General features: G+C 45.4%; 1 protein-coding gene across 4 annotated transcripts in view; it reads right to left on the bottom strand.

Annotated features, from left to right (window-relative positions):
* ISM1 (isthmin 1) overlaps positions 1–24406 on the bottom strand; it is an 87235-nt gene that overhangs the window by 5045 nt on the left and 57784 nt on the right. For all 4 annotated transcript variants that reach the window (XM_029221892.1, XM_029221891.1, XM_029221893.1 and 1 more), the window contains exons 2-5: positions 23645–23884; positions 14406–14670; positions 6333–6476; positions 2430–2519 (exon numbers count right to left, since the gene is read on the bottom strand). In XM_029221892.1, coding sequence (XP_029077725.1) covers positions 2430–2519; positions 6333–6476; positions 14406–14670; positions 23645–23884 — 739 coding nt within the window. The remainder of the gene's footprint in view (positions 1–2429; positions 2520–6332; positions 6477–14405; positions 14671–23644; positions 23885–24406) is intronic.

The following is a 24406-nucleotide window of genomic DNA, read 5'->3' as shown; positions in this document are numbered from 1 at the left end:
AGGGAACAGCTGGTGAGATCAAGAGTAGTCAGGGAGGTAGGGCTGCCAGGCCTTGGTGGGTTTGGGGGGAAGGGAGGAAGGTATCAGAAGTGACTCTCCAGCTCTGACCCAGGTGCCTGGGAGGCTGGTGGTGTCATGAGTGAAAATCAAATGATCAGGCTTGCGGGGCAGCTTGCAGGGGTGCTCAGGTTTCTCTTGAGGGATATGAGAAAGAGAGAGCTGGGGCACCTCCCAGGAGCTTGGAAAGGCCTGGTCTAAGATGAAACACCTGGGCTCTTGTGCCAGACTGCCTGGGATCGAATCCCAACTCAAGTATTTAGTGGCTCTGTGACCTTGAGCAAGGTATTCTACCTCACTGTGCTTCAGTTTTCTCATCTCTAAACTGGGTATAAAAATTACACCGATCTCAAAAAGTGCAATGAGGATTAAACCAGAGGGAAAGCAGGGAGTACACAGAGCAGGGTTGAGGATGCTGCCTGCGGGGATGGGCTGAGTGCTATGATTCCACCCCTGAGAGTCCCTGACTGAGCAGTTGCATAGAGATTGGAGGGTCCATCCTGGAAAGTATGTGTCTGCAAAGCCAGTGGGGGTCTCCCTCAGAGGGCAGGGTTTTCAGAAACAAAATTTAACGAGGTCCCAGAAAATAGCTTTGTATTTTTCCTCCAGAGTAGAAGGTCATCATAATTCATGTACAGGACATAGGTCCTTCGACTTATTTTTTATCAAATTTACATGGAGTATTCAGTGTGAATGTTCTCAATGTTTTACAAGCATTAACTCATTTCACTCTAAAATAGGTCTAGGAGGTAGGCACCATTACCTTAGACCATTTTACAGGTCAGAAAACTGAGGCAGAAGTAGGTTAAGAAACTTGACCTTGTGCTAGTCAAGCTTTTCTCATCTCTGCTGGGCATCTTCCGTTTGTCCTTCTACATCCTTATTCCACATTTTTCCTTGCCATGGAAGGCTGCCCTGTATGCACCAGATCTGTGGGCTCCCTGAGCCCTGGTTTCTAATTGGGGTGAGCCAATGGGAGGACCGGGTGAGGGACCAGAGGGAGGGAGGAGCGAAGTCAGGGTATTGTTCCCAAGGCTCCTCCCTCACTGTTACAAGTTGGCTACTTCCTTCTGGGAGCTGGAAGTGCTGTCAGGCAGCCCTCTCTACACAGTGGCTCTGGGAACCAATCCTTCCCTTGGTCCCTTCAGGCCAGTGGGAGGTAAGGGCTCCCCACGCTTGCCAGCCCCAGGGTTCTGTACAAGCCCTTCTTGGTTTCCATCTACCTGCTCACACCTTTGCCAAAAGGCCCTCATCAAATGCTCCTCTATTACCTGATCTGCGTGTGAGCCTTGTCTGTTCCTGCCCAGAACCTGCCTGACCCACCATCCCCCCTCATCCCTGTGTGTTCTCAGCTGCCCATTGGGTGCAGCTGGTCCCATTCCCTGTGAAAGGGCAAACAGCTGCCTGCCTGTGGGGTGAGATATGGGGAGGTCTGAGACGCTCTCTTCCCCAAAAGCCCATCTTGTTGTTTTATCATTTTATGCAAAATTCCCGCATGTAGTCTTTAATTTTTTTTTTTTTTTTTTTTTTTTTTTGGTCAAATGCATTGTGTGTGCAGAAGGCTTCTGCTAACGTTTTGGTTGCATGTGAAGGGCTGTGACGGAAACCCCGGGCAACAGAATTTCCAAACTGACTCCAGTGTGGCTGAGGAGGGCAGAGTGAAGAGGTGAGGAAAGGGCTTTGCGGGGGTGGCAAAAAGAAATGGGGCAGAAGGAGTCTTATTGTTCTGTAATATAGAATTACATCCAGAAGCACGTGGAGCTATTTTTATTCAGCAAGCGTTCCCCTTGCTGAACAGACACTTTCAATTGTGTTTGGTCCACGTTCAGTGTACTTGAGCTAGCGTTTTCGAGCAGATGAGAAGCAGGGTGTACCAAAGGGTTACGAAAGATTCACATGGCGGGGAGTGAGATGGGGGAGGCATAATGTCGAGAAAGTTCCCATTCTCTTCCTTCCTCCCCCCGTCCTTCTGCTGGAAAACTGACATCACCATTTCTTGATTTTACTGGGGACACTGGGTGAGAGTTGGGAGAAGAGATGCCCTGAGGCTAGAGGCCCGAGTGTGGACGGATCCCGAGCTAGGGGCAGGGCGCCCCACCCACGTGCTATGGATGCTGCGTGGCTGGCGTGGCAGATACAGCAGGGCTGCTGGGCTCCATCTGGTGCAGGAGGAATGGGGCGGCTGCTCTCTCTTGCTTGGTGTATATTCAGCGAGCAAGAAGTATGCTGAGAAAATTGGACCCCGTAAGAGGAAAACGAAACATTTAAATGTATCCAAGGATGGCACGGCAAAGGCAGAAGGAATCTCCAAAACGCTAGATCAATATTTGGATGGAAAAGCAAAAAAAAAAAAACAAAAAACCTTTCCTTACCAACTTCGAACAGTTTGGTGGCATTAAACTCTTCACTTCCCGCAAGCAGACTCACTTCGGTGGCAGCTGTCCTGAAGGTGTCTTCGATACCTAAACACAGACAGGAGCTCATTTTCCCTAGTTATATGGAAAAAGTCAGCCCTCCACCGCACCCCACCCCCGCCCCACTGGCAAATAAAAAAAAACAAATACACTTGAATAAAGCCTTTTTTGTATTCATTACTACTCATGGGCAGAAACTTGCCAACTGAGGAAACAGTAAAAAGTAGGTATAGAGCGTAAAATATATTAAAACTCCAGATACCATTTGCAGCATGAAATCCGATCCAAAAGTGCCTGAATGTGCCTAAGGAACTCATTCCTTGGGCCTAGGAATGGGATTTTGGGCGGTGCGGGATACGCATCAGGATGGCTGTCTATCTAGAGGTGTCAGGATGGCAAACTAAACTAGAGGCTGTAGAGTGTAGTGGTTAACAACTTGTCTCGTGGTCAACACAAGTCTTAAGGCCTGACTCACTGGGTCCAAATCATTACTAGCTGTGTGACCTTGGGCAAGCCCTGGAACATCTGTGTGACTCAGTTTTCACATCCGTAAATGGGGAGGACCAATGACCCACCTCATAGTGCTGAATGAATTAAATGAGTTATGTGTAAAGAAAGCACATAGAGTACCAAGTGGTAAGTGTTGGCTGACATTTTCCCCTTGAACATTTGTCTAGTTCATTTTGAGGATACAGCAGTCCGTAGCTAAAGACCAGATCTCTCATATGCTGGGACTTTTAGCATTGCTGATGATGTTTCAAAAAGAATAAGCTGGGGGAGCGATGAATTGGGATTAGCAAATGCAAACTATTATATATAGAATGGATAAACAGCAAGGTCTTACTGTGTAGCACAGGGAACTATATTCAATATCCTGTGATAAACCATAATGGAAAAGAATATGAAAAAGAATTTATGTACATGTATAACTGAGTCACTTTGCTGTACAGCAGAAGTTAACACAACATTGTAAATCAACTATACTTGAATGAAATAAATTTTTTTAAAAAACCCAAATTCAACGTTGAAAAAAAAAAAGAATAACCTGGGCTTGTTATTACTTGCTCTGAGCAACTGAACCTAGCTTGCCTCAAACTTCCTGGCTCTCTCCCTTCCTCAAATGACCACCCCCACCCAGGCTTCCTTTGCAAACAGGAATCTCCTGCAGATGGGGGCCAGTCAGGAGAGAGAGGAGCAGTGGAACGTGCTATTTGTTGGAGAACCTTGACTGTCTTGCTAAGCATGGGTTGATTTCCTTTAAGGGGCTCTCTCTGGTTTTATGTGAGGCCCCTAGAACTTGTGTGGTCAGCCTAAGGGACAAACTTTCACAGTGTAATCACTGCCAGGCCAGGGAGACGGCCTGTCCCATGAGTGATACCAAAAAAGGAAAGAGATCCTGCAAAAGGAGATCCTTCATGTTCAAGGGAGCCCTGAAAAGCTGGAAGAGTCAAGAACAGAAAGGCAGAAAGGATGGAAGGAGGGCAAGTTCAGATGAGAAGAAAACGTATGAACAGGGCTGCTGGCCATGCTGCTCTCAGTAGTGAGAGAAAACGAGAAGGAAACATTCAAAATGGCGGCAGGGAAGATACCTGCTATCAAGATATCTAGGTCTACTGCTTTAGGTCTGGGTGCCAGCTCTGGGAGAGAAAGCAGCAAGCAAGCCCGCTCAAGCCCTGACATTAAATGCTGTCTGTATTCACGTGTGGCTGAGCCCGATACCCTTCCCCTTGACAGAGGTGTAAGAGTCTAATGGTTAAGAACATGGATTCTGGAATCAGACTGCCTGGATTCAAATCTCAGCTGGACCACTTGCTGCCTGTGTGACTAGGCAAGTTAGCCTGTGTGTCCCAGTTTCCACAGCTGCCAAATGAGTACCATCATCAATAGCTAGTTCATGAGGTTATTGTGAGGATTAGATGAAGTAACACATGCAAAGACCTTAGAAATTTGCTTGATACTTAAGTACTCAAAAGGTCCTACTCTTCATGAACCTCGTTATCATCTTTTTCCCGTCTTCATCTTCCCAATCTTCATCTTTATCTTCACTTTCTTTGGTTTCATCTTATCTTCATCATCATCTTCTTCTTCTTCTCCTCCTTCTCTTCATTTCTTCCTGCCTTCCTCCTCTTCTCCCTTCTCATAATATTATTATTTATTGATTTCTACCCATCCAAATCCCATCCCACCAGACTTCTAACTCAGCTTCATTATGATGAACACGGGAAAGATCAGGACAAGCATCTTGATGGTTGTTCCACTTTTGGAAATCCACCTGCATGGCTGACGGGGGCTAGAAATGCCTCTTCTCATACCATCAGCCCTGTTTTCTGCACACACCCCTTTGCTATCACACACATCGCCAATCTGATCTTCTCTCTCCGCAGAAATCCCTTTGCTCTTCCACTTTTTTGTTCTAAATCTCAGCCTGAGAGATTTAGAACAGAGTTTCTAGGGGTAGAAAAAGGAAGTCTGGGGTGTGGGGTTCAAATGTTCTGCCTCTGAAATTTCTTTCGGAGGAAGCCATTGGGAGCGTGTGATTTCTTGGATGAGCCCGAGATAGTATTTTAGACTGGTTTTCTACCTGACCATGGGGAACACATGGTAGATGGAAAACTATAGACCAAGGAGTTGGTAAACTTTTATGTAAAGGGTCAGAAAGTAATTATTTTAGGCTTTGTGGTTCACATATGGTCTTTTGTTATGAAGTATAGTTGATTCACAATGTTGTGTTAATTTCAGGTGTGTAGCAAAGTGATTCAGATATATATATACAGGTATATATATATATATAATTTTCCATTATAGGTTATTACAAGATATTGAATATAATTCCCTGTGCTATACAGTAGGTCCTTGTTGTTTATCTATTTATATATAGTAGTTTGTATCTGTTAATGCCAAATTCCTAATTTATCCCTCCCTGTTGGTAACTGTAAGTTTGCTTTCTATGTCTCCGAGTCTATTTTTGTTTTGTAAATAAGTTCATTTCACATACGGTCTTGGTTGCATATTCTTGCTCCTCTTCTCTCTCTTCTTCCTCTTCTTCCTTCTTCATAACCCTTTAAAAATGTGTGGGCCATACTGATATGGGCCGTGGTTTGATAACTACTGCTATAGACACAATTATTTTTCACCCCAATATGGCCTCTCACCAAGTTTGTAATTAGTTAAGTTTTCAAAACACTGACAATGCAGTTTAAAGTGATACTTAACTGCCAAGTTGCCCCAATTTGCTCCCTCTGGAGCCTTCAGCAACTCTCAGGCTAACACATGGTTTTTCTGTAGACGGCCATTAAGCCTCTGGTCCTGGCTTCCTTATTAGACCATGAACACCCGTCTTCATGTGTCTCTTCAAGGTACAACCCACCCCACATCAAAGGCTCAAATTAACCAGAATCCCTCCTTTAAATTAAGTACATGGTGGCATTGTCTTCTAAGTCACAGTTACTGCAATTGTGTATAAGGCTCAGAAAATCCATCTTTTCATCCACTAAGCTCATTACTCGTCTCTTGTCCCAGTCCAGTCAGAATTCTTAGGAAAATAGTTGCCCTGTAGGAAGTCAATTTCTATAAGTTTTTAAATATAAACTAAAAGCTTCCCCAGACTCACAGATATAGAGAACAAATTAGTGGTTACCAGTGCGGGGGGGGGGCAATATAGGGGTTGAGGGGTGGTAGGTACAAACTATTGGGTATAAGCTAAGCTACAGGGATATATTGTATACAACATGCGGAATATAGCTAATATTTTGTAATAACTGTAAATGGAGTGTAACCCTTAAAAATTGTATTAAAAGATAAAACAATAAAATGAAAAAAAGCTGCCCTTTAATGTGGAGCCACACCCCTGCGTAAACCCACCTGGGCAGTTTGGACGGTCACACGTCCTAGATTCGGTTGCAGTGCACGCATAGCCACAAGACCTGGTCCGTTTCTGGTTGCCGTTCCCACAGGTGACGCTGCAAACAGACCAGAGGCTCCAGTCTCCCTCACCGTCTGTGGAATCTGGAACGGAACCAGGGAGGTGGTCACCAGCCTTCGCCAAAGAGTCCCCAAATCTCCCCCATTGAACTGCCAGCCAACTGTCCATTTCTTACGTTCCCACTGTTAGAGGGGGCCAGATGCCAGCTGAAGTCAAAAGCCTATGGCTCCAGGGTTCATTTTAAGGATTAGCTTAGTAATGGCAGGGACTCTGTCTGAGGTTTTGGGCACATGGCCAGGGCCTGCCTCCTAGAAGGTGCCCAGTAAGTGCTTGTTGAGAATGTGTACATTCACAGAGTATGGAGCCATGGAATAATATGGTAAGGATTTTCCAAAATGACCACCATCAGTTCCTTCACACACAAAGAGAGGAGTCACACGAAGGGCCCCCAAAACACTACACATGGGAATGAAGCCTTCTTGGACCTTCCAGGCACTTCTCAGTGGACAGCTGATGCCATTGGCAGTAGAAGAGATGCCCAGTGGGGCCCCACCTGAACTCCTAAGCCACAGAATCATGAGAAATAATACACTGCTGATGTTTTAGTCACCAAATTTTGGAGTGGTTTGTTATGCAGCAGTAGATAACTGACACATAATGGTAAAGCTAGAAATGGTCCTTGAGGTCATCACTCAACATCCATTCAACAAATACTGAGCCCCTATTATGTGCCAGGCACAAATCAGGGTATGTGAGATATATCATTAAATAAAGCTTTCAAAGGTCTCTGCCCTGTGGTACTAATATTTTTGTGAGAAGATTCAGACAATAATCAATAAACACAAAAAAATGAGTAAATTATACAATACATCAGAAATCGATGAGTGGTATGGAAAAAGGAGAAGTGGACCAGACTAGGGGGGCCTGGGAATGTGAGAGCCGTGAGAGAGGTTGGTATGTTATCTAGACTAACTTCCTCTTTTTAAAAGTAAGGAAACTAAGTCCTGGAGTGCTTGGGTGACCCATTCAAGGTCATAAGGGTAAGAGGAAGGAAAGCTTGGGCCCTGGTGCTAAATCCTTGATCTCTAAAGCTTGACCTTTTCTGCAGCAACTCCCCTCTGAACTACTTTTGCCCCCTTTATCCAAATCTTCCTCCAGATTTGGGGCCTCTGCCAGGGCCAAGCACAGAGCCCCGGACATGTGCATTGCAGGGAAGGGGTCCGCTCTGCTCAGAACAGGTCGCGGTGATCATTATTACTGAGGTCTGGCAAGAATGCAGTCCACACATGTTTCTACCTGGAACTTGGGCCCCGTGCCAGGCTCCCAGGCCGTCGTTTACAGGGTGATCACTCTGAACGCTGCTCAGGCAAACCCAGGGCCGCTAAGTCTCAGCCCATCATGCAAAGTTGGTGGGGGGATTCCTGGTCCTCTTTCCTAACCCAGAGCCAAGAGTCTGCTCACACCTCACCTGCTCCCAGGGGCCCCATCCGTTTCTCCCCACTTCCCAAAAGGGAGTTTTCCAAACTTTGATTTCTTTCTAAGACATGGTTTTCCAACCACAGGGACAAGCAGATGTTTGAAACTACTGCCTCGTGTGAGAGAGGTGGGCCTGCTTCCCCCCGTCAGCTGCCTCCGTCTCTCCCATCTCCTCCTGGGCGTCAACGTAGTGGAACTGGACAGACCGCTGAGGAGGGGGCCGTGGCTACTCCCTCCCAGACCTCTTGGTAAACTCTCCGAGAACACGAGGGATGTGCCTGGAACAATCACAGGATAGCACTCCTGTCAGCCGGTGTATCCATGTGTAGCGGGTTATACGCACATGTGAACACACTCAGAGCCTCCTGTGTGAATCACCCGTACCAGATTTTGTTAAAGGGAACAACCACCACACCAAAAAGTCACCAGTAAAGATGGTACTGTTCTTAGACTCATAAGAAGGGGGCAGTGGGTCAGTCGGAAAAAGCTGATTATATCACACAGGTAGAGTCCCTGTCACCTGTGGGGTGGGTACTGGCCTAAGACATGATCCAATGATGCCAAGAGGTGTCCTGCTTGGCTCAGTAGAAGCAACGGGGCCTCAACTATCTAGAAATTTCTGGCGACCTTTCCCCCCGGTGCAATAATTTTGGGAAATATCGTCCCTGAACTTTGAGATTTTAGCATTAAACACACCATTTTGGAATCTCTGCCGGAGGTAATGTCTTGTTTTGGTTTCTTGGATCTGAATTACTGAATGCTAATACTGTGTCTGATGATGTGAAAAATGACTTCCATAATTCTTCTCCCTGTATCCACCCCCTTGGTTACTACCTTTTCACACCAACCCCAGTCTGGGCCATGTGACTTGCTCTGGCCAATGAGAAAATAGCAAGTATAATGCAAACAGAGGCTAGAAAAGTGCTTGTGCATTAGGGCTTGCCTTCTCACTGTAGAGAAGTCTTCCACCACCACATGAAGAGCCTGGACTAGCATCCTGGAGGGTGAGGGACCAAAAGAAGAGAGGCCCAGATATCATCCCAGCACCCCCCGCTGTCCAGCTGGGACCCCAGCATTGTGAATGAAGCCATGCTAAACCGTGCAGCCCCAGCCAAGCCAGCCCTGGGCAGAACAACAGTCCAGACAATCTTCAGACTCTTGAGAGAGAAGGCATTTGTTCTTTTAAGCCACTAAGTTTTAGGGGCGGTTTCTAAAGCAGCAAAAGCTAACTGTCACAAATACACTATAACAACCCTCCCTATGCTATGCTCTCTGGATGGCTAGCAGACCCTGGAACCATGACAGATTTATTACTTCACTAAGTGGCTGCCTCCATGTCTTTATTTTATTTATTTATTAATTTTTTTGCTTTTTAAAGATCCAAATCACATTTAATGAGATTAAAAACTACTAAACCTGAGGTTTATTTATTTATTTTTTAATGGATAGGATTAATGGCAGATTCAACACGGCAAAAAAAAAAAAAAGATTGGTAAACTTGAAGACATAACGATAGAAACTATCCAAAATGAAACAGGGGGAAAAAGATGGATTAAAATGAACAGAGCATTGATGAATTGTGGAACAACCTAAAGCATCCAAATACACATGTAATTATAGTCCCCAAAGTGGGAGGGCAGGGGTGGAAGTGGGGGTAATAGAAAAAATATTTGAAGAAATAATGGCCCCATATTTCCCAAACATAATGTAAACTGTAGACCCACAGATCCAAAAATGCAACAAACCCCTAGCACAAGAAACATGGAAAAGACCACACCAAGGCCATGTCTTTATTTTAAATGCTCACAAAGTCATTTATTTTCCAAACATTTTAAAATACTGCTCCCCCAAAGTTAGGCACAGAACATGTATACAGCCACGTGGCTGATCATTTCTATTGGGCTAGCAACGAAGTGAAACAACCTCTTGGGGAAAAGTGGGCACGTCAGCCCTTTCTCTGGAAGTGTCTGTGGCATACAGCCCCCGACAAACACCCCATCCAAGCCCCTCCTCGTGGGGATTTCTATTTGTTTAATGTGTTTGCGGGAGAGAAAGGGAATTTCTGACTGGGGGACAAAGCTTTGAGGGCAGTATTCCTTTCTCCTATAATAAAATAAGCCTGTTCTCATTGGTTCACCTACCAGGGCATCACTCAGAGCAGAAGATGAACTTGAGCTACAGTAGTTACAAAGATGACAACAAAGACAGCAGAAAACAGTCCCTGTGAACATTTCTGTGGTGCTTAGACAGCCCCTATCTGTGACATCAAAGAGCTTGGTGAGGGCAGAGAACAATCCACAGGGCAGTGGGCTGAGGGCTGGGTTACAGGGATGTTGTTTGAAATTTTAAAGTGGTCATTATATACTTTCAGGGCACTAGAGTTCTGTGGGCCAGTTACAGTGTTTGGGCAACTGAAGTGACTTGGGTCTTGGCTCGGCCATTGGAAAGCCTCTACCCTAATCCTAGATGATAGTGGCTGCCAGTTATTGAGGGCCTGTCCTTAACCAGCTCCTCTGTCAACACACCCTGATTGAACTCCTATAACAATCCTGCAAGGTAGGTAGAAACACTCTCCTTTTATGGATAAGGAAACTGAGGCTCAGAGAGGTTAAGGTACTTGATTAAGGTCACACAGCTCAAACTTGGCAGAGCTGGGAGTAGATCTGAGATCTGCCCACTCTGGCCATATCCTGTTCTATATCCTGATATTCCAGCAACTTTGATTCCGGCCCCAGCAGCCCTTCCTTAAGATACTCACTTATGTGGCCATAATTTAACGTTACAAAGAAAAACCCTTGCAAAAAATCACTGTGGGATCTATTAAAATAAGACCACGACCCGTCAGAGAATTGCAAAGGACTGAGTCCCAGCCCACACTAAGCCGTGTCCATCTGATTTCATTATGCAGGTTATTCAGAGCAATCTGGGGAATGGTATACTACTATTTGAAAGAAAAATATTTATTTGGACTCTTTCTTTGCCCTGGATGATACCTTAAGTATCTCAAACACATACGGTCCAAAGTTGAGCAGACTCAATCACAAATTCGGTCTAACTATCTTCTGTTGTGTATTTTATAATTTATTCTACAGATGCTGTTATGTTCTACTTATTCATCTAGGATTTTTTGAAATACTCTTTGGCCACAGACATTTACATTCTTATTAAAAATCCTACCTTCAAATATTTGAGATAGACATCTTCCACTAAGGCCAGTTCCTGTGGCAATTGTAGCTGGTCTCAGACGAGGCAGCAAGTCCTCAGGTTCAGTGACGCGCCCTGCTTTGCCACTGCATGGACCTCACCTTCCTGGGCTGTATATTCTCTCCTTGTATCCTCCACAGCACCCGACACAAGGATAAATACTTAGAAATTGCTCTATACTTTCTTGTTGATTGAAATAAAAGAGGACTTAGCTCATCTGATGCTGTAAAGAATTCTGGAAATCACATGTTCCCTGTGAGTCGGACTGACAAGCAGTAATTATTCATCCATGTTGCAAATGCTACTGAGTTACTGTAGCGTGTAAGCTACACACCTATGGTCTCGCTTCTAAAAGTGTGGTCCGAGGGCCAGCAGTGTCAGCTTCACCAGGGCTCCTGGCCCTTTCTGGCATCTACGGCTTCAGAAGCTGCCTTTACCAAGAGCCCCAGGTGATTTGTGTGCACATAAAAGTCTGAGAAGCACTGCTTTAGAGGTATGATAAGGGACAAGATTTTCTTTATAAAGTAGCAATCCTGATGTCTAGTCTAATGACGGTGACGTTACTAAAAGAGACTCTAAAATCATCAAAGATGGGAGTTTCCCCATGACCCAGGGATGCTGTAAGATCCAGATGCAGGGCACTCACTCCCCAGGTATTATAGATCTAGAAAGCTGGGGTGAAGGTGGCTCTGGTAGCCACAGTAATTGCCCCAGCAGAAGCAAATTCTACCCTCAAGACTGAAATGGAGGGAGTATTCTTAATGTTCATACATTTGGCAGAATATATTCTGTAAAAGCTTTAGATGAAAAAGTTGTTTCTAAGTAGTGGTCTCCAAACTTTAGTAAGCATGAGAATCACCTGGTGACCTTGGTTGAAAAAAGAAATAAACAAAGAAGCCAAGAAAGACCCCAGGTCTCACTCCTGTATATTCTGGTTCAGCAGAAGGACAGCAGTGACCCTTGACCTGGACTTCACATTGGAGTCACCCACAGAGCTTTAAAAAACACTGATGCTTGGGCTCCACCCCCAGAGATCCCAAGTTAATTGATCTAGAGAGAAGTCCAGCCATCGGGATTTTAAAAAAATTGCTTAGGTGCGTATGAGCAACCATACTAAGAAACACTGGTGCTTTGGACCCCACTGTTTCAGATCAGAGCCTGCTGGAGGGCTTGTTCAAACAGATTTTTGAGACCCACCCCAGAGAGTCTGATTCAGTAGGCCTGGAGTGGGGTCTGAAAATTTGCATTTCTATCACGGTCTTGGGTGATGCTGATCAACTGGCTTGGGAGACACACCTGGAAAACCATTGGTATATAGGGAAGGGGCTGGGGCCCAGGATGGGTGTTAAATTTTAACAGGCAAAGGAGGGATTCTGAGGTCCAGGGTCTGAGCCCCAGTCAGAGAGACCTTGTTCCATGTGGCTTGGGCAGACAGGTTCAGCTTTAGTCCTGAGCCCAGGTTCAGTTCCACCCTGACCTTTTCCTCCCATTCCTATCTTCCAATCTAACTGTCTCATTTCTAAATACACTTTACTGTCCTAAAAGATGTGCTATTTATTTATTTTTCCAGAGAGGCAGAATAACATAGTAGTTAAGAGGACAGACTCTGGACCCAGACTGTCTGAGATGGATCCTAGGTCTTGACCCTTGAGTTCAAAGTTGTTTAACTTCTCCAGGCTTCAGTTTCCCCATCTGTAAAATGGGTCCCTGCCTCAGTGAGCTGATTAAATGAGCTAATCTGTGAGAGCTGCTATGAAGAGGAACTGTGAAAGGCAGGTGCTGTAGAAAGGTTGGCTACTGTTCCCAATCCTTTGTCTTGGAAAATAAATTGGACCTCTTCTGGGAAAGGAGAAGGTTTTACAAGCCTCCTGATTGGGTGGGGTCTGGGAGCTCTCTTTCTGCTCCCCTAGCATTTGGTGTATATCTCTGCTGTGGCACCCTTTGCTCTATCAGTTAACTTTTCTCCTTTTGTCCATAGATAGGTGAGATGCTCTTTAGAGAAGGACTGTGTCTTAATCAGTTTTGGATTCCCAGAACCTAGCACAGTGATGGGCATAAGACGTGTTCAATGTCAGTTGAACAACTAAATGATGTGGCTGGGAAAAAAATGGTCTTACTCTTTTGGAAGTTGCCTAGGATCATCTATTAGCAGGTAGAAACAACTCTCCAATATACAACTGGTCTTTCTGCTGAAAAATGGGGGTAAGAGTGAGAATGCAAATGGTGCTAGACAAGTCATCCTCATAGAGTGTTCGCTTAAGTCTGCTGAGGCTGAACCACAAGAACATCACGATGGTAGATGCATTTGTAAGATATCAAATACTCTCATTATAACACAAGGCACACTGCCTGATTCCTCCTGAAGCCTGGCCAGATGCTTTCTGAATCTGTTTCCTCTTCATCTAGGACACACAAAAACCTTTTCCCAGCCTCCCTTGCATCTACGTGGGGCCATATGATGAGGTCTTGCCGATAGAATTTGAGCAGATGTGATGTGTGTCATCTCCAGGCTGAGGGGGTTAAGAGTGTGTGTGCCTTTTCTAGGCTCTATCTCTCTACTGTCTTCCAGCCAGATGCAGAGCATCCAGTGGATAATTTGCAGGCCCTTACAGTTGGTGGAGCTTCAAGATGGAAGGAGCCTGGGTCCCTGAATGACTGAGTGGAGCAGAATTCCCCCGACCCTGTCTCCCATCCCAGCTTAAGTGAGAAAAGAACTTTCATGATTTTAAGTCATTGAACTTAGAAATTGCTTGTTATCTCAACTATCCTACTCTAAAAGCAGGGGAAACTATAAGTCCCAATTTGGGGTCTTGAAATTTACTGGTGGGGAGGCCTCGCTTTGACAACTCGTGACATACATGTCCATGAGGGTTTCCAAGGGCCACTCCACTGCCTACGATAAACATAACACAGTTGCCTGGTCAAAGGAGACAGCGGGGTACATCTCTTTTACTAAGTTGATTTTTAGTATGAATTTTTACAGTCAAACAAATGAGGAAGTGAACTTGGTGATTCTGTCATTTTGGAAAAAAAGAAAAGAAAATTTTTGGGAAAAAGAAGGCAGAACCTCTAAGACCCCTAACTGAAAAAAAAAATTCTCTCCTAGGATAATTGGTATTATTTTAAAATTATAGTCTTTCCAGAAAAATGTGGCTTTGGGGGCCTCTTGGGGCTTCTGTGGACAGAGCGGACAGAGTCTGTATGAGGTCTGCCTCACTGAAGACCCAAAGCCACACACTGTAAACGGGGTTTTGTTTGGCTCCACGTCTGCTGGGCCTCATCGTCTCATTTATTCTCCGCACCAATTTTATATTACTGGGTGGTAGACTCACCATATTCTGGCTGCTCTTTGGATTCAAAAGTCCGGTGGCCTGGGGCCGGACGGTCCCACCCCCCAGGGGGGTTGAGGAAGTTGCTGTCGTCTGAGGTACTGTCGTACTTGTAGTCCTGGTCCCCGCCGTTGGCCCTTGCCAAGGACAAGGACCTCTGCCACCAGGCCCGCCAGTCGGGGGATGGGACTGACCAGCTGGGCTTATTCTCCGGATGCTGATCTTTATCTGCTTCAGAGTCAGGACCGTCCACCACCTCTATGGTGACCTGAAGAATTCAGAACAGGCCAGGGTCAATGAGGAGTCAACAGCCTCTAAGCCGGGTGACCCTTGGAAGACAGTCTGAGAGAACGGAGGGAAATGTGCATCCCTCACAAAGGAAAGCTGAGGCTGCACGGTGACACAGAATGGAAAACCTCCAGGGACGCCCAAAGGAACGGATGCACACGGGCCTCGGGTTGGGAGGAAGCAATGCATCACTAGGGTCCCTGATTTACTGACGACTGTGTTGCTGGGAAGCCTTTAATTCAAGGAGTAAACATGTACCGTGTATGTTCTTGAAGTGGCACAAGAATAATTAAAATAAAACTGAACGCTTACTGAGTGCTAACTCTGCACCAGGGACTGTTTTAAAGGCTCTACATATATTAATTTATTTAATCCTCAGAACAGCCTTATAAGGTTGGTTCTATTGATTGGCCCTTGTGGCTGCTGATCTCCAAAGATGTCCCCGGCAATTCCTCCCATTCTGGTATGTGTGTGCCACACCTCTCATCAAGAGGTGGAGTTTGTTTCCCCTCCCTTTCAGTCTGGGCTGGCCTTGTGACTCACTGTATCCAGTAGAATGTGTTAGGTGTGACAATGTGACAAGCCTTACGAGGTCTTGCAATTTCCACTTTCATTCTCTTGGCATGTTCCTACCATTATGTACAGAAGCCCAGCCTAGACCGCTGCTCACAGAGCCGCCATGTGAAGAGGCAGGGCACATAGAGGAGAACAAAGAGTCCTCTCAGTCACTGGCCAGCTCTGAGGCCCCGGTCTTGTGTGTGGGGTCATTTTGGATCCTCCAGGCCCAGTTGAGTCACCCTAGCTGATACCACGTGGAACAGAGATGAGCTCTCCTGGCTGAGCCCTGCTCAAACTCCTGACCAACAGGACAGTGAGCAATCCAGTGGTTGTTGCTTTAAGCTATTAAGTTTTGGGACGGTTGCTAGACAGCTTTTTATAGACAGGGAAACTGGCACACAGAGAAGTTAACAACTTGCCTAAGGTCACAGAGCTAGTAACTGGCAGCCATGGGAAGTCTAGCTCCAGAGCCCACGCTCTTACCGACTTTGCCGTACTGCCTCTCAAAAAGTCAGTCACCGAGGTAGTGTCCCCTCCTGTGACCAAGTGAGCAAAGAGGCCACTGACGCTGGTGGGGGCTGGATGCCACAAGTCATGTAGAGATGTGAGCACAAGGTCCTCAAGGTCCAGGATGTCACAGCTTGAGCTTCACTCATCCCTAGTCCAGACCCAGCACACACTCCTTACCCGACCCTCAGGGTCAGAGCAGGTAGTTCCAGAGTCAAGGTCAGAACTTGCTCTTGGATTTATGGAGCCTAGTTTGGAAGTCATGGGGCTGAAGGAATGCAGCTTCTTGGCTTCGAGAGACAATCAACATAGAGAAACTTGTTTAAAAAACATAATAAAAGACTCCTTGGGTTCCTTTGGCCATCGCATAGCTCTTGCAACACCCCCTGGATGAGTTGTGTGCAAATGAATCAGAAACATGCGTTCCAAGTAATCAGCGCAAGATGTACTGGGCAGATGCTTTTCCAGTTTTGCCCTAACCGGACATCTGAGAGATTTGCTGACATACTCTGCCACATTGCACCAGGTCGTGCCAATCCCTGAGACAAACAGACCCTTCCTTTTGTCTTAGGAATGGGAAGGTTTGAATTCTACTTGCTTTGACATTTTAAAGAAGTTGCCCAGCTCATGGTGGGCCTGGGCTGTGGCCTTGTGTGGTCCAGTCACAAAGTTAAGGGTGTGGCCTTCCATCCCAGATTATACTTGGGCTGTGGCAGGCCGAGTGCATCTCTTCCTCTGGTGTGGGATGCCTAGAAGGGCACCACTGGCTTGCTTCCATGCCACCACCATTACCCCAGTCTCATAAGCATCCCTTGCATATTTGTAAATAATTATGGGACGTTTAGTAATCCCCGAAAAGGAAAAAAGAAAAGAAAGAATTACATCATTTGCCTTGTATCATTGCTGTTTGCTGAAGGGATGGTTGTTGGAAAGGGACGGGGACCTGGACCCACACGCAACGCTGTAAGGGCAACGCGGAAGAAATACACCGCTGGGCTGCGCAGACCTGAGCTGGGCAGTGACGCAGTGATGCCGAGCCTTTGAAGACAACCTTTCTCCTCTGTAGTCCAGGCCCCCTGTGCCTGCAGACAGAACAACTGAGCCGCAACAATCGTCTGCAAGGCTATTAAGGGTTTTGGAGGGGAGAAGCTGCCAAGAGTCAGGCAAGCCTGCAATTATGGTAATGAAATCAGGCTCTGGGTAGGAGATAAGGGGGAATGGGCTGGACAGTTTTGGTATTGCATTTGTATCCAGACTGGAGTCAAAGGGATTGCCTAAACAAAACGTGCCCTGCAATTTCTCCAAGCTGGGAATCAAAACAATTTCATGTTTTAAGCTATTACCGTCAATATGATTTTTTTCCCCCCGCAAACTACTGCTCAGATCCAAAGAAAATAGATTTGTTGCCTGGCCAGGCAGTGAGTAGCAAAATATGAATTTACTCCAAAAACTATATTGATGACTAAATCTCATCTGTTTAGAGGTTTCTTTTTCCCCTTTCATTTTTAGCCACTGCTCCAACTGAATTAGAAAATAAAAAACACACACACACACACAAAATAAAAAACACACAAACCTTAGGATCCACCCTTCCCTGCAGTTAAGAATATGGAAACCTCATACAGACATCAAATGAAGAAATGTAATCTTGAGCCTGAAATTTCATAGGCATCCAATTAAAAAGACTTAATGAGCACGATCATGACTTCTCGAATGGTGCGGATTAGTTTTATGTTTCCTGTTGCTCTTATTATATTTACATGTTCTTTAGCATCAAAGAATCTGTTCCTAAAAATGTCTTGAACAATAATAAGTGTGATGAGCTGAAGGTGTGGTAGTGAGCACAGCAGATTTCCAAGCTGATAGATCTTACCATCTTTTTGCATCCTTAATACACAGAATTGAAGCATTTCTAGTACATTGGTTTCTTCTGGACTTTTCTGTACCATGAATCAAGATAGTAAAAGAAAGAGAACTTTTCCAAAAGACCCAACTCCAACTTCTGGCAGAATCTTGTCAGCTCTAAGAAAGAGAGTCTAGAATAGGTGCCAATTTGGAGAATTCCATCCAAAATTAGGAAAGGAGGATAAAATCCTTTGTAATATTACCTGTTTCTTTCTTTCTCTTGAGAGTTTAAACATTTATTAGAAATAAACTCTTTACTCTTGCTCTGAAAAGCACTTTCCACTGGGAAACTAACACAATTCTTAGTTTAACTGATAATAAACTAATGACACTGGGAATACAGAAGCCTTGACTTTCTGAACTCAGGAGAATCTTCTAGAAGCTTCTAACTTGGTCCTCTAAGCCTTGAGAGCTATGGTGACTAGGCAGATTTGGGTTCGTATTTATTTCCCAGAGAGGAAAATGAGGCCTGGGAGGTGAAATGATTCCTCAAAAGCACAGAGCATCCGGGGACACGACGACAGTCTCCAGCAAAGGGTTAGACCCCCGATTATGTACCCCTTCTTCCTTGACAATTGCCAAAGAAAGAACACAAAGGACTAAGTAGATATATAATCCCTCCCTCTCAGACCCACTGATGCTCTAAAAACAACTCTGGCAGCTCCAGTAAGTGTGGTTAATGCTTTGAGATTTGCAGCGTGCTCGTTCAAATATCATTGCTTGTTCTACACAAGTTAAACCCACAATTCAGGCATAGAAACTGGCCTAGAGAATTCACGTTCCTGAGGTGAACAGCAAGGAAGGTGGAGAGCTGGACTCAAAACTCCTGATTCTTAATTATTTTATACGTTTCCTCTGTCATCTTCATGCTCACTGACATCACCAACCAGCATCCACCAGTCTGGGGAATCTTCCCATATTCCTGTCTCTGTGCTGAGTGCTTCGCGTGGATGATTTCATTTAATCCTCACAACAACCCTACTACTACAGAGTATTGTACTGCAGAGGTACTACTCACAGGTTGTGTTATCATTCCCATTGTATAGACAAGGAAATTGAGGCATAGAGAGGTCGAGTAACCTGCATGCAGCCATAGAGGTCAAGCCTGGTCAACAAAACTGTGGTACCAGAGCCCAGGGGCAGGTTGGTGGACTCTAGCTCATGATGGGGACTGCGGGGCCCCCATAAGAATCTGAACAATACCGGCTTGTCCCCTGGAGTGTGTGGGACCATCTCTTGGGCACAGAGATTTCTTGGTTCTTACTTGGCCAGGCCTGCCATTCCAAAAGGATTTTAGGAAAAACGGAGGAGGGGAAATCAGAAGTAGAAGCATGTACAACACCTGCAGCCCTGGCCAACTCATCTGATTGTATCAAGAGGTCTACGGCCGTGTAAATAAGTCTGTGCGAGGGGAAAAAAAAGGCCTTTAGCTGACTATTTTTGTGTCTGCCTCAATGGAAGAAAAGAAATAAATACATTGGTTGAAATGAATACAGATCTCAGATTGACCCAGAAAAGAGAACTATTTGGTGGTGAATAGCCACTGTGGTCATGAATTGATGCAGTGAGCCTAATAATGAGTTTATTTTAGAGATTTTTGTCTTTGCTATCTGTCCATCAGCTGCAGACCAGAAACTTAGCCAAGGATACCGAAGTTCAAGTTGAACTTCTCCTGGGAGATTTACTTTCTTTCCTGAGTGATTTATTTATTTATTTATTCGTTGCCAAAACCCCAACTTCTAGTTTTGTTTTAAATTTAATATGGAGATTGGGTTCAGGAGTTTGAGGCTATTTCTTTCTCTTTTGTGCATTGTTTTTTTTTTCCCCTCACTCACTTCCACAGCCTGAAGCCAGTCTTAAAATGGAGAGCCCAATCCACTTGGGACAGAGGCCACCTGGCTTCAGGGGTTTAAAAAAAAAAAAAAGCTCTAAAAAGCTGGGCTTTTTAAAGGATTTCCCTTCCTAAAAGTCAAGAGGCCCAAGAGCTCAGCATTGTCACTTTGGAAAGGTGTGGGCGGTTTGGCAGGGGGGCAGAGCAGACCCCAGCCTTGGAGCGTGGGAAATACTTGCAGACACAGGGGGGCTGGGGGGAGGTTCAGAGAGATGGGTATCAGATTCCTGGGTAGCTCCCGGCTCCAGTGAGGGCTGCCTAAGTGGGGGTGAGGGGCAGGTTGCCAGGGGATGGGGGGAGACCAGGCCAGGGGCCCTGGCAGCGGAAGCCGACCTACTGATATGCCTTCACCTGTTTTCAGTCCACTCCCCAGGGAGAGGCAATGCTTGGACGGCCCGGGGTGACCGGTGGGACTGTCTGCTTGGCTGAATCGGCCCTGTGTCAAACCAGTGGATTTCAACAAAAGACCAGAGCTCTGAGGAAGGGGCGAGGGCTGACAACGTGAAAACCATCACTCCTTTTAGAAAGCACCTCATCTTTTAAAGGACCACCGGGGAGCTGGTTTACTCAAGTGCAGTGGGGCATGAGGCTACAGCGGCCAGTGCTGCGTGTGTGTGTGTGTGAGAGTTTGTGTGTATGTACGTGCCTTCACACACACTCACACTCAGACCTAGGGCTGGGGCTCCCAGGGGTAGCAGCTGCGTCAGTCTTTCTTTGAGCATCTTTCTGAGTCACTAACACTCCCCTTTCATAATCTTCCAGAAAGAGAAAGGACAGGAATGCAGTTCAGTGTTCCATCATCAGATCAATAAAACATAGGCTGCCCTACCCCACCCCGCCGACTGCCTGCGGAAGGTTAACAGACACAGGGCTTGTGCAAGGCAGAAATTGGATGAACCAACTGGCCGGCGGGCAACAGGACAGCACTGGCCTGGTTTTTGATTCTGATGGCATCTGGGTTGAAGCCTCATTCGTTTCGGGTCCATTTTGCCAGAAACCCTGATATTTGGAGCAACGGGGAAACCGACACTCTTGAGAGGTATAGTGATTTCTTCTGTCCAAAGGGTAACTCAAGAAACATATAGGGACGTCATAGGAGTCGCCTGGTCCCCTTCCCGCCTTGTGCTCCAAAGCATCCCTTTCCGAAGCAGCTCCTGGAGGCAAACTTCTTGTATGTGCTGGGGCGGTGCTGAGACAGAGTGAAGACAAAGTGGGGATTCCTTTGCACCTGTTAGAAGTCTATACAAACAGGTGACTGTGGGCTCAGAGGGGACAAGGATGAATGATTTCCATTTGTCCCATCTCTGCTGCCATCCTTGTGACGGCACAAGGGGAAGCTGCGTTTTATAAAAGTCCAAGAGGCTTTGTTGGAGAGTCTCAAGTGTGGTGATCTCATAACTCATCCTCCACTTATCCTCTGTTCCCTTGTCTCACTTTATAGTTCTCTCCACACCCATAAACTCCAACCACCCTCTCATCCCTCAGGAAGCCCAGCGGAACTGTTCCAAAGAACTCTTCACTTTGCGTCTGGCTAGACAACACAGCTTATTCTGACAAAAAATGTATTGCGAGCTCGGGGGTTTTACTGAGCTCATGCACAAATCCATCGCTTCATGGCTGCCCTTTTCTTTTTATGGAAAAGTCATTTGGGCTCCCCAGATCTGAGGATCCCAACCACTTTTGCCCCACTGTTCTTCCCTGGCAGTCAGGTTAATGTTTTAAAAAGGCCCAAGTGGGGTCTGAGGACTTCCTGATAGATGGATTTATCTGGGAGAGAAAAAGGGGATCCTGAGAAATTTTGTTAGAAATTCGGTTCTAGGTGGAGCTCCATGCGCTTAGTAAATTTCTAATGAGGAGACTGCAGCCTTCCAGTCCCCTGCATCCAGGTCTTTTCTTGTAAGTTTACATTAGTAACTCTTAAATCGATTATATTAATAGCTCAGTCCTCAGCATTAAGCCCCACAGCGACACTTCCCATCTCTGGAAAAAAAATGCAAGCTACAGCAAACCTAATATTGTTGTGGGCATGATCTAAGCATCCTTGGGATAAGGGTGGTTTAGTCCCAGAACCATAAAAATCTATCAACAAGGAAAAATCACTTCCTGTCAATGAAGGCGTCATGGGGAGCCTCTTTGAGCAACAGTAAGGAGATGTCTGTACCTTTTTTTGCCAATCTGCACCTCCCCCAAGTGGATCCTTTGTTCTTTATCGGAGAGCCATGTGGCCAGTTCCCGGAGAGAGGGCAGTGGATCGAAAGGCCTGTTTTCCCTATTAATCAATTAGAACAGTCCAAGACTTATTGGAAATATTAATTGGTCCATGCAGTGATTTCGGCACATGGGTTGTCAAAGAGTGACCTCCGAAACATCTTTCACTTATGTACCCTCAACGCTGCCCTGCCCTAATCTTCCCAAATATCCCATCTATTCAGGTCTGTCCTCCATGGAACTCGGCGGTTTTTCTGCCTCTGTCTCCACAATCCTTCTGGCACTATCTTGGGCGGTAGCCGGGATCTTTACACCTACGTCATTTCCTGGAGGGAGAACACCTTGCATTTCTTAACTTCCCAGAAGCTAACACGGCATTGAGGTGTATTCTCAGGGACATTCAGTAGTCATAACAACACTGGCGTTAGGAGCAAAACAACTCTGGCCAAGGAAATCTGATCTAAAAGGGTGTCACACAGACAGCGTTAGCCTTGCGAGAGAGACCACTAACCTAATTATGGATCAATTGTTCCAAGGTCAGGTTCAGGAACTTTCTGCCATGGAAGCTAATTGGAATTTGATGCAGAGAAAGAATAAGGACAAGCTGCCCTTCATCCAACGAAAAGAGTTGAGGATAAACGTAAAAGTATGGAAGCAGGCACCTGAGGACTCGGGCTGCACAGGGCCAGGCTGCCCAGGGGGATGAGCTGCCCTCGGACGCCATGGGTACCGTCTCTGGGAAGAAACAGTGGGAGGCACAAGCAAAATTCAAAATGAGGAGTTTGTTTTTGAAACATGAAATGGTAGGCAGAGTATTCTTGGGAGCCTGAGAGACTGGATTTGAGCCCCAACTACTGTTTACTAGCCATGTGGCCTTGGGCAAACCAAATGGGAACTTCCTGAGAGTCAGTTGCATTATTGATAATATTGGAGGAATGACGTGGGCTCCATAAGAGTATTGGGAGAGTCAAACCGGATCCACCTTTACTTTGTAAAGTAAATTGTGCTATTTCAGCGCAGGTGAGAGTTCTTATTTTCAGTTCCAGGCACCTCTTTCCTAATCTCCCATTTCCTTCAGCGTCACCCCAGCTCATCTTAGTGATATGTATTCCTCTCTCCCCTAGAAACTTCTGTTATCACCTCCTTTCCTCTTATTAAAAATTTTTTATCAGTCATTTACACTTTGGAGCAACTGAAGTGTTGTCAGTGCCTAAAGGAATTTCTGGTGTCTAAGGCAAGCTAGAGAGGCATTTGAGAGACAGTGTCTTCCTGAGCATCTTAGAAATCACACTATGATCTGCCTCATCTACTCATGTGTCTGATTGGCCTTTCTCTATAGCTAACATATTTCATCAATTTCAGGGCATATTATTTTGTTTTGTTTTCACATTTCTTTTTTTTTTTTTTTTGATGCGGACCATTTTTAAAGTCTTTATTGAATTTGTTACAGTACTGCTTCTGTTTTATGTTTTGTTTTTTTGGCTGTGAGGCATGTAGGATCTTAGCTCCCCGACCAGGGATTGAACCCACACCCCCTGCATTGGAAGGCGAAGTCTTAACCGCTGGACCTGCAGGGAAGTCCCTGTTTTTACATTTCAACAGCTCTGAAATCAGGATGTATCTTATAATCATTGGTGTGGCATACTCTAATTAGCACTGCTTTCTTTTTTCAGTGGTTGATAAAATAATGATGCATCTCATAATCCAGGGTGTTACACAGATGAAATACAACACTGCTCTTATAGAGATAACATGCTTGTCAGCAGGATTCATTAAGGGGTCAAGGAGAAAAGTGAGGTAAGGTAGCAGTTGCTTTGGAATCAGATCAGGAAACAAAGACATGGGCCGTTTCATTTTCTTTCACCTTTCAGTTGCTAAGCATTACCTGGATATTTGGATTCTGCCCATTGATATCAGCTTTGGAAAGATCTGGAAAGTTTGGTAGATCAAGGAGAAAGGATCTGGGGCCATCTCTTTGCAATGAAGGGGGTCCAGCCTCTTGCTGGAATTGCTGTCTGGGGAATGGTTGGTGTGCAGACTGGTGGTCCGAATGCTCCCCTGGTGTTTCTTTGGAGAGAGGAGAGCTGGTTTCCGATGTCGAGGCACTTTCCATGTTGAGGTTATTCTAAAACAAACGAACAAGCAAATGAAAAAATAAATAGGAGAGGCATGATTTAGAAATGCCACCCTTAAAAATTCAGGACAAGGACAATTTCAGGAGCTGGAATTAAGCCAGGATGGTATTCCCAACTTGTTTTCCTTCCATGGCTTAGTTTTTCTATCTTCAAAAAGCTAAATCATCAGGAAATTTTCCTAGCCTGCTACTTGGGAATTTTCTGAGGGCTAATGTGTGATGAGATATTAATCAAACATCAAAGCATATCAACAGAAAGTGCTAATTTGAAGGAGACTAGGTGCTCATTTAGAACTGGAATCAAATTATGGTTTCCTTATCACAGCTTCAATTGATTAACCACTCTGGCTTGAGTTATAGCCCCAGTATCCAGTGTTCGTTTCTTTGGTGTGGGTCAGCAGAAGATCTGACCAAACTGGGTAAAGTACTTCAGCCAAATAAATCATTGATTATTTCTAACCATCCATCCAACCATTTTTTTCATCCATCCACTCACTAACCTATTTAACTTTC

The sequence above is a fragment of the Monodon monoceros genome, unplaced genomic scaffold (assembly GCF_005190385.1).
Source record: "Monodon monoceros isolate NGI ecotype Baffin Bay Population unplaced genomic scaffold, NGI_Narwhal_1 Super_Scaffold_13, whole genome shotgun sequence".
In the NCBI taxonomy this organism is placed as follows: domain Eukaryota; kingdom Metazoa; phylum Chordata; class Mammalia; order Artiodactyla; family Monodontidae; genus Monodon; species Monodon monoceros.
The sequence above is the reverse complement of the archived record's forward strand: the minus strand, read 5'-3'. Positions and strand labels throughout refer to the sequence as shown.